Source organism: Bombina bombina, chromosome 6, assembly GCF_027579735.1.
Source record: "Bombina bombina isolate aBomBom1 chromosome 6, aBomBom1.pri, whole genome shotgun sequence".
Lineage (NCBI taxonomy): Eukaryota > Metazoa > Chordata > Amphibia > Anura > Bombinatoridae > Bombina > Bombina bombina.
Genome location: NC_069504.1, coordinates 1,017,652,583 through 1,017,673,366, shown reverse-complemented (window position 1 = coordinate 1,017,673,366; position 20,784 = coordinate 1,017,652,583). Strand labels below are relative to the sequence as shown.

Genomic DNA, 20,784 nt, shown 5'->3' with positions numbered 1-20,784 from the left:
AACCTAGAAGGCTGGCGTCTGTTGTTACAATTGTCCAGTCTGGTCTGCTGAATGGCATCCCCCTGGACAGATGTGGCCGAGAAAGCCACCATAGAAGAGAATTTCTGGTCTCTTGATCCAGATTCAGAGAAGGGGATAAGTCTGAGTAATCCCCATTCCACTGACTTAGCATGCACAGTTGCAGTGGTCTGAGGTGTAAGCATGCAAAGGGTACTATGTCCATTGCCGCTACCATTAAGCCGATTACCTCCATGCATTGAGCCACTGACGGGTGTTGAATGGAATGAAGGGTGCGGCAAGCACTTTGAAGTCTTGTTAGCCTGTCCTCTGTCAGGTAAATCTTCATTTCTACAGAATCTATAAGAGTCCCCAGGAAGGGAACTCTTGTGAGTGGAACGAGTGAACTTTTCTTTTCGTTCACCTTCCATCCATGTGACCTTAGAAATGCCAGCACTAACTCTGTATGAGACTTGGCAGTTTGAAAGCTTGAAGCTTGTATCAGGATGTCGTCTAGGTATGGAGCTACCGAGATTCCCCGCGGTCTTAGTACCGCCAGAAGAGCACCCAGAACCTTTGTGAAGATTCTTGGAGCTGTAGCCAATCCGAATGGAAGAGCCACAAACTGGTAATGCCTGTCTAGGAAGGCAAACCTTAGGTACCGATAATGATCTTTGTGAATCGGTATGTGAAGGTAAGCATCTTTTAAATCTACAGTGGTCATGTACTGACCCTCTTGGATCATAGGTAAAATTGTCCGAATAGTCTCCATCTTGAACGATGGAACTCTTAGGAATTTGTTTAGGATCTTTAAGTCCAGGATTGGTCTGAAAGTTCCCTCTTTTTTGGGAACCACAAACAGATTTGAGTAAAACCCCTGTCCCTGTTCCGATCGTGGAACTGGATGGATTACTCCCATTAACAAGAGCTCTTGTACGCAGCGTAGAAACGCCTCTTTCTTTGTCTGGATTGTTGACAATCTTGACAGATGAAATCTCTCTCTTGGAGGAGAGTATTTGAAGTCCAGAAGGTATCCCTGAGATATTATCTCTAGCGCCCAGGGATCCTGAACATCTCTTGCCCAAGCCTGGGCGAAGAGAGAAAGTCTGCCCCCCACTAGATCCGATCCCGGATCGGGGGCCCTCAATTCATGCTGTTTTAGGGGCAGCAGCAGGTTTCCTAGTCTGCTTGCCCTTGTTCCAGGACTGGTTAGGTTTCCAGCCTTGTCTGTAGCGAGCAACAGCTCCTTCCTGTTTTGGTGCAGAGGAAGTTGATGCTGCTCCTGCTTTGAAATTACGAAAGGAACGAAAATTAGACTGTCTAGTCTTGGCTTTGGCTTTGTCCTGAGGCAGGGCATGGCCTTTACCTCCTGTAATGTCAGCAATAATCTCTTTCAACCCGGGCCCGAATAAGGTCTGCCCTTTGAAAGGTATATTAAGCAATTTAGACTTAGAAGTAACATCAGCTGACCAGGATTTTAGCCACAGCGCCCTGCGTGCCTGAATGGCGAATCCTGAATTCTTCGCCGTAAGTTTAGTAAGATGTACTACGGCCTCCGAAATGAATGAATTAGCTAGTTTAAGGACTCTAAGCCTGTCCGTAATGTCGTCCAGAGTAGCTGAACCAATGTTCTCTTCCAGAGACTCAATCCAGAATGCCGCTGCAGCCGTGATCGGCGCAATGCATGCAAGGGGTTGCAATATAAAACCTTGTTGAACAAACATTTTCTTAAGGTAACCCTCTAACTTTTTATCCATTGGATCTGAAAAAGCACAGCTATCCTCCACCGGGATAGTGGTACGCTTAGCTAAGGTAGAAACTGCTCCCTCCACCTTAGGGACCGTTTGCCATAAGTCCCTTGTGGTGGCGTCTATTGGAAACATTTTTCTAAATATCGGAGGGGGTGAGAACGGCACACCGGGTCTATCCCACTCCTTAGTAACAATTTCAGTAAGTCTCTTAGGTATAGGAAAAACCTCAGTACTCATCGGTACCGCAAAATATTTATCCAACCTACACATTTTCTCTGGTATTGCAACTGTGTTACAATCATTCAGAGCCGCTAACACCTCCCCTAGTAATACACGGAGGTTTTCCAGTTTAAATTTAAAATTTGAAATATCTGAATCCAGTCTGTTTGGATCAGAACCGTCACCCACAGAATGAAGTTCTCCGTCCTCATGTTCTGCCACCTGTGACGCAGTGTCTGACATGGCCCTAATATTATCAGCGCACTCTGTTCTCACCCCAGAGTGATCACGCTTACCTCTTAGTTCTGGTAATTTAGCCAAAACCTCAGTCATAACAGTAGCCATATCCTGTAATGTGATTTGTAATGGCCGCCCAGATGTACTCGGCGCTACAATATCACGCACCTCCCTCTGAGCGGGAGATGTAGGTACTGACACGTGAGGCGAGTTAGTCGGCATAACTCTCCCCTCGTTGTTTTGTGAAATTTGTTCAATTTGTACAGATTGACTTTTATTTAAAGTAGCATCAATACAGTTAGTACATAAATTTCTATTGGGCTCCACTTTGGCATTGCAACAAATGACACAGGTATCATCCTCTGAATCAGACATGTTTAACACACTAGCAAATAAACTTGCAACTTGGAAATACAATTCAATTAGAATAATATTAAAACGTACTGTGCCTTTAAGAAGCACAGAAGATCTATGACAGTTGAAAATTAATAAATTGAAACAGTTATAGCCTCAATCCTTGTAAACAACACAACTTTAGCAAAGGTTTAATCCCATTAGCAAAGATAACAAATTCTGAAAGCAGGAAACAAATTACAGAATAAACGTTTTTTATCTCAGTCAAACTATAATTCTCACAGCTCTGCTGAGGGAAATTACCTCCCTCAAAATAAGTTTTGAAGACCCCTGAGCTCTGTAGAGATGAACCGGATCATGCAGGGAATACAATGAGTTGCTGACTGAAATATTTGATGCGTAGTAAAAGCGCCAAAAAAACGGCCCCTCCCCCTCACACACAGTAGTGAGGGAGAACAGAAACTGTCAGAAAACAGATTAAGCAACTGCCAAGTGGAAAAATAGTGCCCAAACATTTATTCACTCAGTACCTCAGTAAATGAAAACGATTTTACATTCCAGCAAAAACGTTAAACATAATCTCTAGTTATTAAACAGCTTTATGTATTTCTTACAGTGTAATTCTAGTGAAGTACCATTCCCCAGAATACTGAAGTGTAAAGTATACATACATGACATTATATCGGTATGGCAGGATTTTCTCATCAATTCCATTGTCAGAAAATAAAAACTGCTACATACCTCTATGCAGATTCATCTGCCCGCTGTCCCCTGATCTGAAGTTTACCTCTCCTCAGATGGCCGAGAAACAGCAATATGATCTTAACTACCCCGGCTAAAATCATAACAAAAACTCTGGTAGATTCTTCTTCAAACTCTGCCAGAGAGATAATAACACACTCCGGTGCTATTTTAAAATAACAAACTTTTGATTGAAGATATAAAACTAAGTATAATCACCATAGTCCTCTCGCACATCCTATCTAGTCGTTGGGTGCAAGAGAATGACTGGGAGTGACGTAGAGGGGAGGAGCTATATGCAGCTCTGCTGGGTGAATCCTCTTGCACTTCCTGTTGGGGAGGAGTAATATCCCAGAAGTAATGATGACCCGTGGACTGATCACACTTAACAGAAGAAAACACAATCTTATTAAAAGAGCTCACACCGCCCCTCTCACCCCAGCACTAGGTATAACATAAATTATGCTTACCTGATAATTTTATTTTCTTCTGATGGAAAGAGTCCATAGCTGCATTCATTACTTTTGGGAAGAAAAGTGCTATAAGAATAAAATAAGGACGCCCCACATAAAAAATTACGGGTGGGGGGCTGTGGACTCTTTCCATCAGAAGAAAAGAAAATGATCAGGTAAGCATAATTTATGTTTTTCTTCTTAAATGGAAAAAAAAAACCACAGCTGCATTCATTACTTTTGGGAAACAAAAACCCAAGCTATAGAGGACACTGAATGCCAAGACAGGAGGGTATATTAGGTGGCCCATTCTGAGGGCACAAAGCCTGAAACCACTGCCCACAAAAAAAACAGCTTCGTCCGAAGCTGAAAAAACTTTATGAATGAAAAAACAAAAGGTCACAAATCAATAAAGGAAAACCCCCAGAGCAAGCCCAGCTTACAAGGGCCCAAATGGGTCCCGACAGACAAGGGGAGACTACGCCTAGATCAGGAGAAACCGGAGGTATAGGACCGGGCAAAGGAACTGAGAAAACTTTCTCTCAAACATTGTGTAAAAGCACCAAAAGACAACAGAAGACAGAGTCCTCACATAGTCCGAACTTGGAACACTGAAGTATTCCGCTACAAAAAAACGTGTAACAGACCCAGACGAAAAACCATGAATCAAGAACACGCCACCATCCTCAGGATGACACAGAGAATATTTGCTGAGAGCAAAAGCGGCCAGCAAAAGAACAGACTGCAAAAGACAACTCCCAGACAGAGGGCACACTCTAGGCAATCCAAGTCGCAAGACCTACCCACAGGTCTTCCAAAAGAGGGGGAATCATAACCTCCACGAGGTCCCCAAGAAAGAGAAGTGACACCCAGAACCCGAGGTGGAGCAATTCTAGACCCTCTGCTTGAAAGCTTAGGGAGCTAGCTAGCTACTATGCCCACCTAGATCCTGGAGATGACAAACATCTCTCAGAACCCACTCCCAGCCGGGCTGGCCCCAGCAACGGCAGGTCTGAAACAGGGGAACAAAAGAACCCCAAAACCAGCTCAAAAACGAGTGGAAGAATGGACACAGCCAATCCAACAGAGCACAGGTGCAACCCGACTCCTTAGAACAGACAACAAGACCGTAGACCCAAAGGATCTAGCAAAAAGGTCCAACTTAGTCTTGACACGGAGCCAGCAAGTCTCCAACTGGAATGTAACAACCCAGAAAGAATATCCCTCTCAGCTAGGGAAGCTCACAGGTCCCATCTCCTGATTCAGGAGAAGCCTTAAGAAAGGGACCACATCTCCATAAAAAAGAGACTAAGCTCTCACCCAAGAAGGGAAAAGGGCTAAAAGGCAGCACCTTCCACCAGTCACAATGCCACAGGTTAAAGGAGAGATCAATCCCCAACTCAAAAGCCCTGAAAAAGTGATTCCCCTAAAAACTGGCCTGCTAACACGCAACCAATGTGCAATAGTAGCAGCAGTGACACTGCAAGTCCATTCACCTGCAGAGCAGTGAATTCAATGGATACTACAGCAAGCTGACCAAGGGAAACCGCCTTAGGTGCAAAACAAGCCCAACGAGCAACGACACTCCGAAAACCAGGTCAATCAGACTAGGTCAAGTAATTAATCCGAGTAAAAGGGCATAGCCCAAGTTTCCAGGAACTGGGGTTCCCTGAACCAACCCTGGAGTCTATAGGTCTGGTAACAACCTACAACGGGATCCACAAGGGAAAATGCTGAGTGAAACTCAGCAACCGGAAGGCCCAGGGACAGCAGGTCAGAACCCCCAATTGTTTAGACAAACAAGACCCGCAAACGTAACACCCCGTCTGAATAACAACCCAGACCACAGGGGATACTAATGTAAAATCCAGATCAATCCGGATAACGAGAAAAACTCACAAGTCCCGACCTAAGGAAGAGACCACCCCTTGCCGAAGTCCCACTCTCCAAAGGAGCCAAGGCAGTAAAAGTCGTACAACAACGCTAGAGCTTCTAGACTCACCAACAGCCTCAGGACAATAAGGCAAGAGGATACCTCAAGGTCAAAACCACTTGAGCAAAGGCTGGTCTCCACATCACCTCCGTAAAAGCGGATGATCACAGGGAGAAAGGGGTGCAAACCAACCCCAGTTCTGAGAGGAAGCCCAAGCAAACCCAAGGAGACCACTCCCAGTGTCCCTAACAGGGAACAAACATCTCCTAGGCCCCTAAAAGGAGACCTAACATGGAGACAACACAGGAAGACCAAAAAGTCTCTGAAAAACAGCTACACAGTACACAGTCGATGTGCAATAGCTGCAGCTGGTTACATTCTGCAACCCAACTGCTGCAAGGCAGCCAAACTACCCTTCAAACTACTAGCCGCTGAAGACCAAGTCCAAAGGACAATCCCAGAGCCTCAAAAGAAAAAGGCCAAACCGCTCACTTGGCGGTAAGAAGGCGCTACGTGGGGTAGGAACTCTAGGGTCCGACAATACCAGACGCAAGAGAGAATGACGCAGCGGAAACTCCACTGACCCAGCCATCCAAATTGAAGGCTATAAGGACTGAGACAATCCTTCCTGCCTTGTAGACCCACTGGTCTTCTAGAATGCTTAGTTGAATTTAAAACAAATGATAACATGAGCACTTGGCACCTCGACCGGACCAGCCAATCAGAACGTTGCCGTGTCCGAATAGCCACAAGACAGAATCGAACCCAACAGGACCAGCCTGCACCCGGGTCCTAACCGTCAAGCTGCATAAATCCTCCCTCACAGGGGAAGAAGTGAAAACAGACAAATATAGGCTCAACATGTCCCCAAAAACACTTCCGCAGAAGTAACAGAGAGTATCGATCCCAGTTTAAGATTCCCGAAGGAAAATAATAAACAAATTAAAAGACATCCTTATCGGATAAAAATAAAATATAAAGCAACCCGTAGGTTAACGCCCAATAAGAAAACAGGCCTACCGCAGGGCCAGCCAAACGGAACCCTAATCTTCCAAAAAACTGGGAAGGATCTCAAAAAAGAACAGTCAGGAGATTACATCATCCCCACGTCTAATGAGGTGCACCATTCGAATCAGACTGAAAATTCCCGTATCTGATAAGGATAGGATCATTTAATAACTGAAAAACATGTCTGAGTAAGAAATGAACGCGCGCCACTCTGCAACGAAAGGCACAACACTCAGGGACAGTTACACCCGCGAGGAACTGTACAGGCCACACGGTCAGGAATGCGGAAAAGGAGGGCGGAATGTAATCACGCCCGGCCAGAAGGTAAACTGTAAAGTCCAAAAAAGCGTGCCCAACCATAAGATTGTGTCACTTCCAAAGGCCTTTATGTTCCAAGCCATGAGTCCATTTAACACTACACATAAGCAGATTAAATCACATAACAAACATGATTAAAAAAAAACCTGTTCAATAACCCCCCTCAGGAGATATTAACCCTTGATTCCAAGATACTAAAGGAGACTCATTGAGACCCTTAAGTTAGTCCCGCAAGGTGGTAGCCTCTCGGGAGAACATTAGTACAGTACATTCACGAAGAAAGAAAATGAAACGATCTTACCGGAATCTACGCCGTGGAACAGGAACACGGCACTTCAAGTGTGAAGGATAGTAGCATCGCCTCCGCCATGGACTTGAGAGAAGAAAGCAGGCAGTGGAGCGAAGTTTGACAACGCCGATTGCTTGAGGAGCTATTAACATGAGTCGGGATAGTTTTGCAGAAAGACTCTTCGTGCATCTCCGGACCCTAACTTTCATCCAAGCCCTCACTGAGAGACTGACAGGATTGCTTAAAACTCCTGTCCCATGTCGAAGAGTACCACCCTCCATAAGAGACAAATTAAATTCTGACACTCTGCCAAACTCCTGGCGCAAAGAATGACTGGGGGATGAGGGGAGTGGGAGGAGTATTTAAGCCTTTGGCTGGGGTTTCTTTGCCTCCTCCTGGTGGCCAGGTTCTTAATTCCCAAAAGTAATGAATGCAGCTGTGGACGCTTTCCATTTAAGAAGAAAAGAATAGACTTATAGAGTAGGCTGGTATGAGGGTAAAGAAATAATGCCACCACTTAACCTCAAACACAACTACTTTGAATTTGAGGGGGTGTTCTACCTCCAGATTTGTGGAACTGCAAAATTCGCCCCCTTCTAGGCCAACCTCTTTATGGGGTGGTGGGAGCAGGAACCCATCTTTGGAGGTGGAAACCCCTTTGGTATGGACATAGTTGTGTACAGACGTTTAATAGATGATCTGCTATATATCTGGAGAGGAGACCAGCAAAATCTGACCTGGTTTGTACAGTATCTAAACAAGAATGATATTGGTATCAGCTTTACCTCAGAATGGGATGCAAGCAGCATTAACTATCTAGATCTGACACTCACGTGCCAGTATGTGAAAAAAGTGTTTACAACTGTGTATAGGAAACCTATTACGGGCAATGCACTCCTACACACCTCTAGCTGTCACCCCAAGAGTGTTTTTATAGGCATAGCAAAAGGACAGTTTATCCGTCTCAAAAGAAATTGTTTGGATAATTATAACTTTGAGAAGGAATCTAGGGGTGAGAGGTTATCCAAAGGAAACTATAAAGACAGCTGTACAAACAGATACAGGGAGTAGACAGGACCTCTTATGTCCTAAAAAACAGGAAACAGTTAATCAGCCACTAAACAAGTTTAGAGCAGACAACCTGATGTTCATAACAAACTATTCTGAACAATATAACCAAATTTGTCAAACGGTACTTTTCAATTCTTAAAGCTGATGATGACTTAGCAGACCTTACAACAAAAGGTTGCAAATTTGCATATAAACGAAATAAAACAATAGGAAATGTGGTTTCCCCCACTAAACTGCAGTCCACTAAGCTACAAGAATCATCTTGGTTAACCTGGAAAGGCATGTACAAATGCCATAACAGTAACTGTATAGCTTGTGAGAAGGTTGAAACGGGGGAGTGGTTTAAATCTTCCTCCACAGGACAAACCTTCCAAAAAAGAATGTGTTTAAATTGCAGATCCACATTTGTCATCTATCTGATAACTTGTTCTGAATGTGACAAACAATATGTAGGACTTACTACACGTGAGGTTAGGTCCAGAATTAGGGAGCATTTGTCTAGCATCAGAATAGCACACCGCTAGTTCAACATTTTGTACACACACATAGCAAGAGTGCAGATTCATTCAGATGGACAGCAACTGAGAGGGTTGTGTCCCCCCTGAGGGGTGGAGACAGAGAAATAATACTGGCTAAGCAAGAGGTATTCTGGATATTTAAATTGCAAACTAGGTATCCAAAAGGTCTGAATTCAGATTATGACCTTATAAATTTTTGGTGAAGGTCTAACGAGTTTATGGCAATTGCAATATCCAATCCTCTCCATATATTTTCTTTATGTCTAGCTTCTATTTGTATCTAGGTTACAATCTTGCACTTTGTACATATGTATATAGAATAAAAGGCTCATGCATCAATTTCCATTCCGGCTTCGGACTGACAGCTGGGAGGTTTATACGGATGGTTTAGTTTCTCTACACTGCATCTATCAAAGTGAATGTTATACTTTCTGTATGCAAATCTTTATTATTTATTGTATTTATTGTTGGTACTCAAGTAATATAGAGTTTTGATATGGTTGTCACAAACATACAAATGATTTGTTACAATTTAGTAGCAATTTTTTCTTATCAAATTGTCCCATTCTTGGTCACTGTTTAAATACATTGTTGTGTTTTTGAAGATTGAGTTTGTATAGGTCTACTTAAACAATATGTTAGATTATTGTAATTGAATTATGTATTGACCAATAGAAGGAGGTCTAGACCTTTAAAAGAAGTGAGTTTTTAAAGATGGCCAACAGCTTTTGTGTACAGCTATCAGTCGAAACACGTCAGCTGTGTTTGCTGACCCCTTCGACATTTTTATCCACTGTGTGCTTTGGATGTTTTTGTAATAAAGCATTGAAGATTTTTAAGGATTTTCCACACTGGTGCTCCTGCCTGTTGTTCTCTTGCGTTGTCACTGACTGACCAAACGATCTGTGTGTGGTCACTGACAGCCTTAACATCTATGTAGAAATGATAATTTGATGAGGTTTGGGAACTTCCCAGCGACATCTAGGTATGCTGTGAAATAGACTCTGACAAGGAGAATCTAAGATACAGCTTTTCAGCGTTTAACCCTCTCTTCTGGGAACTGAGGGTATGATAGAACCTCTCTCTCCTTGCCTTCTCAGTGACAAGGCAAAGAACTACTGGGAGGGAAGGGGACGTAGGAGGGACATATAAAAGCTTTGATAGGGTGTCTTTGCCCTCCTCCTGGTGGCCAGGTGATGTAATTCCCAAGTGTACGGATGGTGGACTCTCACTACCATTAGAAAGAAAGAAGATCTGTCTTAAAGGAACATTATGGATGAAAGCCAGTAGAAGCAAACTGTTTTCTTCACAAACAACCATTCTCCCAGGGATCAAGCAAAGCTGTATTTGCCAACATGTAGTTTCTGTTCATTGTGCGCATTCTGAAGGTACATAAACGGCACCACTTTTTATGCAGTGTGGCTCAGCTCTCTCCTCAAACACAGCAGTATAAAATCTAGGAGACTAAAGTGTATAACTGCAGCCACTTCATAGAGATTGGCATTATGTGTTATAAGTAAGCCAGGAAATATACACAGTCAGTTTTTTATTAAAGGGACATTAAACCCAAACGTTTTCATGTAATATTAAACAACTTTTCCAATTTACTCCTGTTATCTAATTTGCTTAATTCTCTTGATATTCTTAGTTGAAAAGTATACCTAGGTAGGCTGGTAGGCTCATGAGCAGCAAGGCATTACTGTGAGCTAGATGCTGATTTGTGGCTGAACATAAATGCCTCCTTTTATTGGTTCATGAAAGGTTTTCAGCTAGCTGCCACTAGTGCATAGCTGTTCCTTCAACAAAGGATACATAGAGAATGAAGCACATTTGATAGCATAAGGAAATTGGAAAGTTGTTTAAAATCACACGCTCTATTTGAATAATGAAGGAAAAATATTTTGGATTTCATGTGCGTTTAAAGAACAGATTCTTTGTGCATCTCTCTCATTAACAGTAAAAAGATTCTGCAGCTCTATTCGAAAGGGATAAAACTATTTTGGTTAAAATAAAAAACAGAGCAAAATAAATAAATGTGTAAATCAAAACATATTAGAATTAAAATTTACTTTTTGATTGGCTGTGCATTTCTATTTAATTCTATACATGAAATATAACAAAAATTACAAACAATCAGACAAAAAAGTTGCAAGAATTTATTTAAAAGTTAAATATGTAACCATCACTGTTTTCAGATAAATAGGCAAACGGTTGTGCATATACTACAGAAGAGATTCATCAATATACTTTGTGGAATTGCAGGAGGAAAATATCCTCATAGCCAGGTAGCAGGTAGACGTAATTATTTTGGCAGCAACCATTTATTTAATGCAGTACAATCTGACATCTGTGCAACATAAAAACTGGACTAACTCAATTTAATTGTCCATAAAAGGTTTGATCACAGTCTTTAAGAAAAGCTTATCAAATGATTTTACAAAAATATCATCCATCCATAAACTTTTAAAGGATAGGAAACCTCACATTTTTCTTTTGCGATTCAGATTGAACATTGAATTTTAAACAACTTTGCTATTTACTTATATTGTCAAATGATGCTTCATTCTCTTGGTATCTTTTGCTGAAGGAGCAGAAAAGCACTACTGAGAGCTGGCTGAACATCTAGTCAGTCAATCACAAGAGACAAATGTGTGCAGGAACAAATCACCCGCTAGCACCCAGTAGTGTGGGATATGTGCATATTCTTTTTCAACAAAGGATACCAAGCGAACAAAGTACATTTGAAAATATAACTCAATTTAATAAGTGTCTTAAAATTACATGCTGACAGATTTATGCAAGTTTATTATTGACTTTCCTATCCCTTTTTAATAATGAAAAATCATAATATACACTTTTCTAGTTGTGATTGACCCCAAAATGTTTAATTATGTATAGTTTAAAAACAAACAAAAAAAAACACTTTGGTATTTTATTTCCTTAATCTTCCTACACATTAGTTGCTTGATCAGTGCAGGTACATAATCATACCTAATTCATCACAACAAAAGAGACAAAACAAATTTGCTAAAAAAAAAGTCTTTTCAAGAGGTATGTCCTCAGACTGCAAAAAAAATGTAATTTTGTCTAACAAAACTAAACATTTTTTACATTTTTAAACCAGCTATTCAGACATTTCTAGATATATACTTTAAAAATAAACTATGATGATTATTCTACTTGATCTGTAACATGCCAACATATTCAGCATAGTTATATAGAGAAGTAAAATAAAAACAGAAAAATATATTATTTATTATACAGGAGGACACAAGCCGGATAACCACATCAATAGTAAATCTGATCCACAAGACAGCCCTTAGTCCCATCAAGTGCACTACTTCCTATTGGGTGAAGGACTATATATAAATAGGTAACCTGAGACAGGATGTTACAGAAATGTAAGTATTCTTACCCAGAACCATAGTCATATACTGTTCTTCTACGCCAGCCTCCAATAGTAAAGGAGGCACGTATGTAATGCCAGCTGCGATGCAGATCTCAAGGCCACAAGTCATGAAGTTTAATAAGACAAGATGCCATTGTAAATTGCAGGAGGTCATGTTTTAGGGCTCAGCAGCTTGCACTCCTTACAGCTGAAGGTTTGAACAATCCATGTGTTATTTTTTAGGACTTAAAATCATCCTGCGGAGGAGCCTTTGATGTGTTTCCATTTGTTCTTCCATGGTCTCATTCTTACAGAAGCATGCTACAAAAGAAAGAAAAAATGTAAATAAGATTAGTATTCAGATAACGCTGGAAATCTTTCCTAGAACTGAAGAATTCTCCAATACTTTTTCTCTCCCCAGTAAATAAGTTTTTTTTTCCCACAGACACATTATGTTATTGTTTTACTCTATATATGATAATGCAATATATTAATAATTTAGTTCACAGAACACACTTAGGGTCAGACTGTATTATTATTTCCTATTACGTTGTCTTGTTCCATTAGATGTCCGTATCCCCAGCAAAGCAGAATGTTACTGTACATCAGTGACGGTTAAATGAACAAAGAACATATCTTAACCTGATCCAGGCAGCTACCAAAGCTGGAGTGTGTTACGTTTCTAACCTCTCGCTGGGGCGTTGCACAAGAGCCCTGAATGATCTTCTTTATGAAGTAAATTGTGTCATACAATAACACATACAAACAGGCTTCCTAGAAACCGCGCGTAAAATGCATTCATTCCCCTTGACAGTTCTAGCTGCTGAACACTAACAGAACAGTTTAAGGCTGAGAAGCAGTCGCTTAGCATCTGTAATCTGTGGGCTCCTATGAAATGTCATAATGGTATTTCTACAGCCTAAACAACAAGGTGGACTTTACAAAAATGGTGCTATAGATAATCATTTTCAATCGCAATTTTAAGAAAAAATGGGGAATAAATTGTTATGGCCTTTACTTGCTACAAACACTGCCCTATACCATATAAAGCACATACGACTAAAGTGATAAAAGTGTCTGCCTGCTGAGTTATCAAAAGGGTTGAAAATAACAAATATCACTTTGTAATTTTTCTAAGGAACATGGAAGCTATTTGTATGCAAGGGCTGTACCTTTAAGTTAAAGAGAGACATAAAACACACAATGTTTCTTTTATTATTCAGATAGATGATAGAGCACAATTTTAAACAGCTTTACAATTTACTACTACATTTGCTTTGTTCTTTTGTTTGTTTGTTTTTTAAAAGCATACTTAGGTAGGCTCAGGAGCTGGGATCTACCTGCTGATTGGTGGCTGCACATTTATGCCTCTTTTCATTGGCTTACCAATGTGATGTGTTCAGCTAGCTCACAGTAGTACACTGCTGCTCCTTCAATAAAGGATACCAAGAGAATGAAGCTAAATTGATAATAGAAGTAAAAAAAAAAAAAAAAATATTTTACATGTTATTGATACCATGTGCATGTATCCAGTGCACTTGAAAAAGGGCTGAGTGGTAGGTGTGCTGATGTTTGTGTTAAAAAAAACAAAAATGATGACTTACCAGATAATTTCCTTTCCTTCGATACAGGGAGAGTCTACAGCTGCATTTATTACTTTTGGGAATACAGAAGCTGGCCACCAGGAGGAGGCAAAGACACCCCAGCCAAAGGCTTAAAATACCTCCCCCACCTTCCTCATCCCCCAGTCATTCTGCCGAGGGAACAAGGAACTGTAGGAGAAATATCAGGGTGAAAAAGGTGCCAGAAGAAAGCAATTTAAATTTAGGGTCGCCCTCCAGAGAGCACGGGCGGGAGCTGTGGACTCTCCCTGTATCGAAGGAAAGGAAATTATCTGGTAAGTCATAATTTTTGTTGTCCTTCTAAATACAGGGAGAGTCCACAGCTGCATTCATTATTTTTGGGAAAACAATACCCAAGCTATAGAGGACATTGAATACTAATGGGGGGGTGGTAACAATAAGGCGGCCCAATCTGAGGGCACCACAGCCTGAATAAAATCCCATCTCCCGAAAACTGCTTCAACAGAAGCAAAAGACCCAAAAAAGATAGCAGGACCAAGTAACTGCCCAACAATCAGGACCGTAAGAGCTCACGTCAGGGACCACACAAAATCACTGGTCCCAAAAAGAGCACACAAACCTCTGAGGAGACGAGAGTCCCACGGACTATGAGGTCAGGCAAAGAAACACTCCTCCACGAACCCAACAAGGAGGACAACCAAGACTCCCAACACCGTATACTTCCGTAGGAAGAACCCAGGAACAGAATATTCTAAAGAGGTCAGAAAGGACCTTGAGGTACGATCCCAGAAAAAAAAGGGGAAAAAGCCCCTTACAGAACCCGAAGAAAAATTCTCCTTAAAAAGAAGACCAAGAAGGCGGATTACCCGACTGCAAGAGATACTAAGACCTGGAGAGATATTCCAGAAACGTAACAGGTCAATGAAAAGACAATTCAAGGACCATCTGCTGCATCGATTCAAAGAAAACTATGCAATCCTAGACAAGAAGTCTAATGTCCTGAAGGACAAAAATGAACACAACTGCCTGACCGCCGGCCGGGTTGTAGTAAAAGGAAATGAACACCAAGGGTTCATGACCTCAGGAATAGAACAGAAACAGATATCCAGGTCTGCTTAGGAGCCCACATATCCAGGCAGAAGCGACGGATGAGCCCACCCATAACCACACGTCTGTTAGACAGCTAGGCTAACCCTCCAGCTAAGGACTAGCCGTCCTAACAAGAACCAGCTAAGAACCCTTTCTCCAGGACACCCTTTCTCCAGAGAGAACCACAAGAAGAAAAATGTAATCAGAGCGAACCAACACTCCCCCACCAAAACAGCGGGGGGAAGGCTGTCAACCCAAAAAGAGTAAAATGAGGGACCAGCCAAAGCCGAGGAAAGAATTGACAACTTTCCGAAAACCCCCTTATATGATACATCAAAACACCAAGGGCGAAGACCCTGTGAAGCTCCATAATAAGAAGCACCCATAATGGAGAAGCCCAACCATGAAAACGATCGTAGCACCAAAAAGGAGCAATCAGGAACCCTGATGCCTACCCCTGACAGACTGAATTAACCCAGAAGAGGTGACATAGTTGAAGGGAACAAGGAAGAATAAACTTCCCCAGCACCGAAAAGACCCAGAGATCTACTTAAGAATCCCTGAACATGATCCCTTAAAGGCAAGACTAGGATAGGCACGAATGCCCAGAGAACCTAGATTGGATCCCACCAAAGGTACAGATCCGTCAAACGGGCATACCAAAGGAGAGTTCCTCAACCTCCTGCTGAACTCTCAGAGTCACAAAAAGGATCTACTTCTGAAAAAACCCAACTGGTAAAAACTCAGAAGACCAGGTCCTCAGAGTAGGAAGAGTGACCGAAGATTCCGAAGAGAAAACAGAAGGAATCCCAGAAGACACTCCCCCACTTCCATGGAAGTGATAAGACAAACTGCCCCAGTAGATCAAAGGAAAGCTTCCCAGAACATGGAAAGATATACCGCATACTGGCGACCGTTGCGGACTAACCAGAAATCTATGAGAATCAGGAGATAGATAGCAACATGCCAAGCTGAAAAATCAAACTGTTAACATCATCCACAGTACCAACGAAGGACTGAAGGAAGACAGCAGGGCAAGCCTATAGAATATTTTAACTCAAAAGGCCTAAGAGACCTCCTGTCTGAAAATCAAACAGAATCAAGAAACACCCTGGAGCCTACCCCAGGAACTCCATTCCAAACCCAACTGGAAAGGGCAAGAGAGATTTCTTAAAACTTCTAGCAGGCGATGTAGAAACCAGAACCGCCAAAAATAGGAGCAACAAGAACACAGAAAAATAGGATACTGTGTAAAAAAACAAACCCTAGATCCCAGAAAATCTAGGATCAGAACGATGTTAGTGAAAACAATAAGGTCCCGAAAAAACGGATTTCGTCAACATGATGAAGGAAATTATCCATTCCCCTTATAAGGGAAGAGAAGACCGTATATCAACCCTCAAGAGGAAGAAGAAATAAGCTCTACATAGAAACCAAATAGAACGAGAGAATCCCTATAGAGCACCAAAAGAGGGGGAAATACACCCCTGAAAAAAGTCACCCGTCCTCCCCTCTTCAAGAGAGGCAAAACCTAGTTCCTAAAGAAAACTGCCACAGCAGAATTCAAACTCCAAGTCAACAGCTTTGCAAAGCAGGGTATTAACTAGTAGGCCACCTGGACCGCATACGATCCAATATCAGACGCCCAACCAAGACGATTTAACCAGGACCAGCCTGACATCCAAGATAGAAGGGCTTCCTCTGGGCCGAAAAACAACTTCTTGAGAAGAAGAAAGAAGAGAGAGGTAACTAGTACCCAAACAGGACCAGCCTGTTAGTCAGAATACAACATATCTGTACAAACCGCAAAAGAACAGACATAACTATACCCAACCCGGACCAGCCCGATATGAATGATACAACATATCTGTTCAAGGATCAAATGGAAAATTCTAAATTTCTAGCAGGGCCAGAAAATTGACAATAATAAACAGAAAAAACATATAAGCTCCGAAGCCTAAACAAAGTCTCAGACACCTTCTTGTTTTTGCTATATTTTATTTTAATTTTAATATATATAGAACTTCCACCAGAAGTTCCTTTAATTGCAACATGAAAATTGCTAATACCAGAATCCCAGAGCGAAAAGTCTTCCTAAGAAGAGTTTCAACATAATCTCACGCTCAAAAAATAAAAAATTATCCTTGAGATAGCCCGAGGGAAAGTGAAACCAACAGGTCCCGCCCGTAATGCAACACAAATCCTAAAGAGCTCCGAACCGGGAATCTGATACTAAAACAAAGAATAACAATATAAATAAGCTTGCTTTCGGGAATCAGCAGACTGAGATTCAGCTGACGGATCAGAATTAGGATCCTCCAATGTCGCCAAAACTTCTCTCAGAAGTACACGCAGACAAGCCATTCTAAATTTAAATGCAAAATTCACCTACGTCGGAGTATCCGGGGTCTCCGACCCTAGAGGTAGCACCTCTGAAGCCTCAGAGGACACCGCTTCCCCAGAAGACTGATCGGATACCAAAGTCCTCTTACATGCCGGACCTTGGGCAGGAGTACACGGATTAAGCCTTCGCTTGCACATGGCAGGAAGATGTAAATGCACTAAGGCCAGAGATATGGCCATGCAAAACCGTTTAGTAACCTCTGGTGGAATAAGGCCTCCTTACGGAGAACGGGTAACGGTATGCGGGGCAACCGCCTGTGTAGGAACCGAAGATGTTAGGGAACGCACCTCACGGGATGCCGAATCCTCAGAGGCGGATTGCTCAGTGGTCTCTAACGTTCCAACATGGGAAGATGCGAACACTCTATTGCGGCATACGGAACATAATTGAGAGGGCTGGGTTACCCGGGCCGCCTCACAATATACACAGGTATCAAAATCTGAATCAGAGGAAACCCCCTCTAACATATCAGAATCCTCCAAAACTCGACTAAGTAGATTATGGTCAAAAAAGAACTTGCACCTTACACCCCAAACGGCTGGGGCACTCACCACCTCCTATGACCCAGACAGGTAGAGAAAATGGATCCTCTCCGCAGTCAGGAATACGGAAATGGGAAACAAAAACGTGACCGTGTGACCGGTGCAAAGTGCAGGATTCCTCCCGCTAAGAAAAGCGTGCCAGTCCATAAAACTGCGCAGCTCGAAAATAACTGAGAGGCTGACAAGATTACTTCAAACTCCAGTCCCATCTCGAAGAGTACTACCCTCCATAAGGAACTACTCCGAAATCTTCCGACACTTCTCTGTCAACCTCCTGTGACAAAAGGCAAAGAATGACTGGGGGATGAGGGAGGTGGGGGAGGTATTTAAGCCTTTGGCTGGGGTGTCTTTGCCTCCTCATGGAGGCCAGGTTCTGTATTCCCAAAAGTAATGAATGCAGCTGTGGACTCTCCCTGCATTTAGAAGGAAACAGCTAAATCTAGCAATGGCCCCAGAACACCGCTGATAATTATATTCCTTAAAAAATTAAGCTCACCCCTTTTCTCCAATACAGAAAGCAACACACTCCTGTAACCTTTTGAATATAGTTGATTGGCCAGGACATACTTGAAAACGAGAGAAATCTCAATGTATCCTTCCTGGTAAAATATTTTATAAATAAATAAATAAAAAATAAATTATGATAAACGAATATGTTAAGAAAAAATAGAGGCAGGTTAATTATGTCTGGTCAAAGCCAGCTTTATAATTGTACCAAATGAAAATATTTGATGAGTGGGGTATACATGCACAGTATATTCTGTCTAATATGGGTGGGGTATACATGCACAGTATATTCTGTCTAATATGGGTGGAGTGGGGTATACATGCACAGTATATTCTGTCTATTATGGGTGAGGTGAGGTATACATGCACAGTATATTCTGTCTAATATGGGTGGGGTGGGGTATACATGCACAGTATATTCTGTCTAATATGGGTGGGGTGGGGTATACATGCACAGTGTATTCTGTCTAATATGAGTGGGGTGGGGTATACATGCACAGTATATTCTGTCTAATATGAGTGGGGTGGGGTATACATGCACAGTATATTCTGTCTAATATGAGTGGGGTGGGGTATACATGCACAGCATATTCTGTCTAATATGGGTGGGGTGAGGTATACATGCACAGTATATTCTGTCTAATATGGGTGAGGTGGGGTATATATGCACAGTATATTCTGTCTAATATGGGTGAGGTGGGGTATACATGCACAGTATATTCTGTCTAATATGGGTGGGATGGGGTATACATGCACAGTGTATTCTGTCTAATATGAGTGGGGTGGGGTATACATGTACAGTATATTCTGTCTAATATGAGTGGGGTGGGGTATACATGCACAGTATATTCTGTCTAATATGAGTGGGGTGGGGTATACATGCACAGTATATTCTGTCTAATATGGGTGGGGTGATGTATACATGCACAGTATATTCTGTCTAATATGGGTGAGGTGGGGTATACATGCACAGTATATTCTGTCTAATATGGGTGGGGTGAGGTATACATGCACAGTATATTCTGTCTAATATGGGTGAGGCGGGGTATACATGCACAGTATATTCTGTCTAATATGGGTGGGATGGGGTATACATGCACAGTATATTCTGTCTAATATGGGTGAGGTGGGGTATACATGCACAGTATATTCTGTCTAATATGGGTGGGATGGGGTATACATGCACAGTGTATTCTGTCTAATATGAGTGGGGTGGGGTATACATGCACAGTATATTCTGTCTAATATGAGTGGGGTGGGGTATACATGCACAGTATATTCTGTCTAATATGAGTGGGGTGGTTTATACATGCACAGTATATTCTGTCTAATATGAGTGGGGTGGGGTATACATGCACAGTATATTCTGTCTAATATGGGTGGGTGAGGTATACATGCACAGTATATTCTGTCTAATATGGGTGAGGTGGGGTATACATGCACAGTATATTCTGTCTAATATGGGTGGGGTGGGGTATACATGCACAGTATATTTTGTCTAATATGAGTGGGGTGGGGTATACATGCACAGTATATTCTGTCTAATATGAGTGGGGTGGGTTATACATGCACAGTATATTCTCTCTAATATGAGTGGGGTGGGGTATACATGCACAGTATATTCTGTCTAATATGGGTGGGTGAGGTATACATGCACAGTATATTCTGTCTAATATGGGTGAGGTGGGGTATACATGCACAGTATATTTTGTCTAATATGAGTGGGGTGGGGTATACATGCACAGTATATTGGGTCTAATATGGGTGGGATGGGGTATACACGCACAGTATATTCTGTCTAATATGGGTGGAGTGGGGTATACATGCACAGTATATTCTGTCTAATATGGGTGGAGTGGGGTATACATGCACAGTATATTCTGTCTAATATGGGTGGAGTGGGGTATACATGCACAGTATATTCTGTCTAATATGGGTGAGGTGGGGTAAACATGTACAGTATATTCTGTCTAATATGGGTGGGGTGGGGTATACATGCACAGTATATTCTGTCTAATATGAGTGGGGTGGGGTATACATGCACAGTATATTTTCTCTAATATGAGTGGCTGGGGTATACATGCACAGTATATTCTGTCTAATATGAGTGGGGTGGGGTATACATGCACAGTATATTTTGTCTAATATGGGTATGGTGGGGTATACATGCACAGTATATTCTGTCTAATATGGGTGAGGTATACATGCACAGTATATTCTGTCTGAGTGGGGTGGGGTATACATGCACAGTATATTTTGTCTAATATGAGTGGGGTGGGGTATACATGCACAGTATATTCTGTCTAATATGGGTGAGGTATACATGCACAGTATATTCTGTCTGAGTGGGGTGGGGTATACATGCACAGTATATTTTGTCTAA

General features: G+C 41.9%; 1 protein-coding gene across 1 annotated transcript in view; it reads right to left on the bottom strand.

Moving 5' to 3' along the window:
* The window catches only part of LOC128664067 (solute carrier family 45 member 3-like), a 296,255-nt gene that overhangs the window by 158,668 nt on the left and 116,803 nt on the right, over positions 1-20,784 (bottom strand). The window contains exon 2 of the mRNA XM_053718743.1: positions 12,304-12,597. Within this exon, the coding sequence (XP_053574718.1) occupies positions 12,304-12,451 (148 nt within the window). The 5' untranslated portion in view covers positions 12,452-12,597. The remainder of the gene's footprint in view (positions 1-12,303; positions 12,598-20,784) is intronic.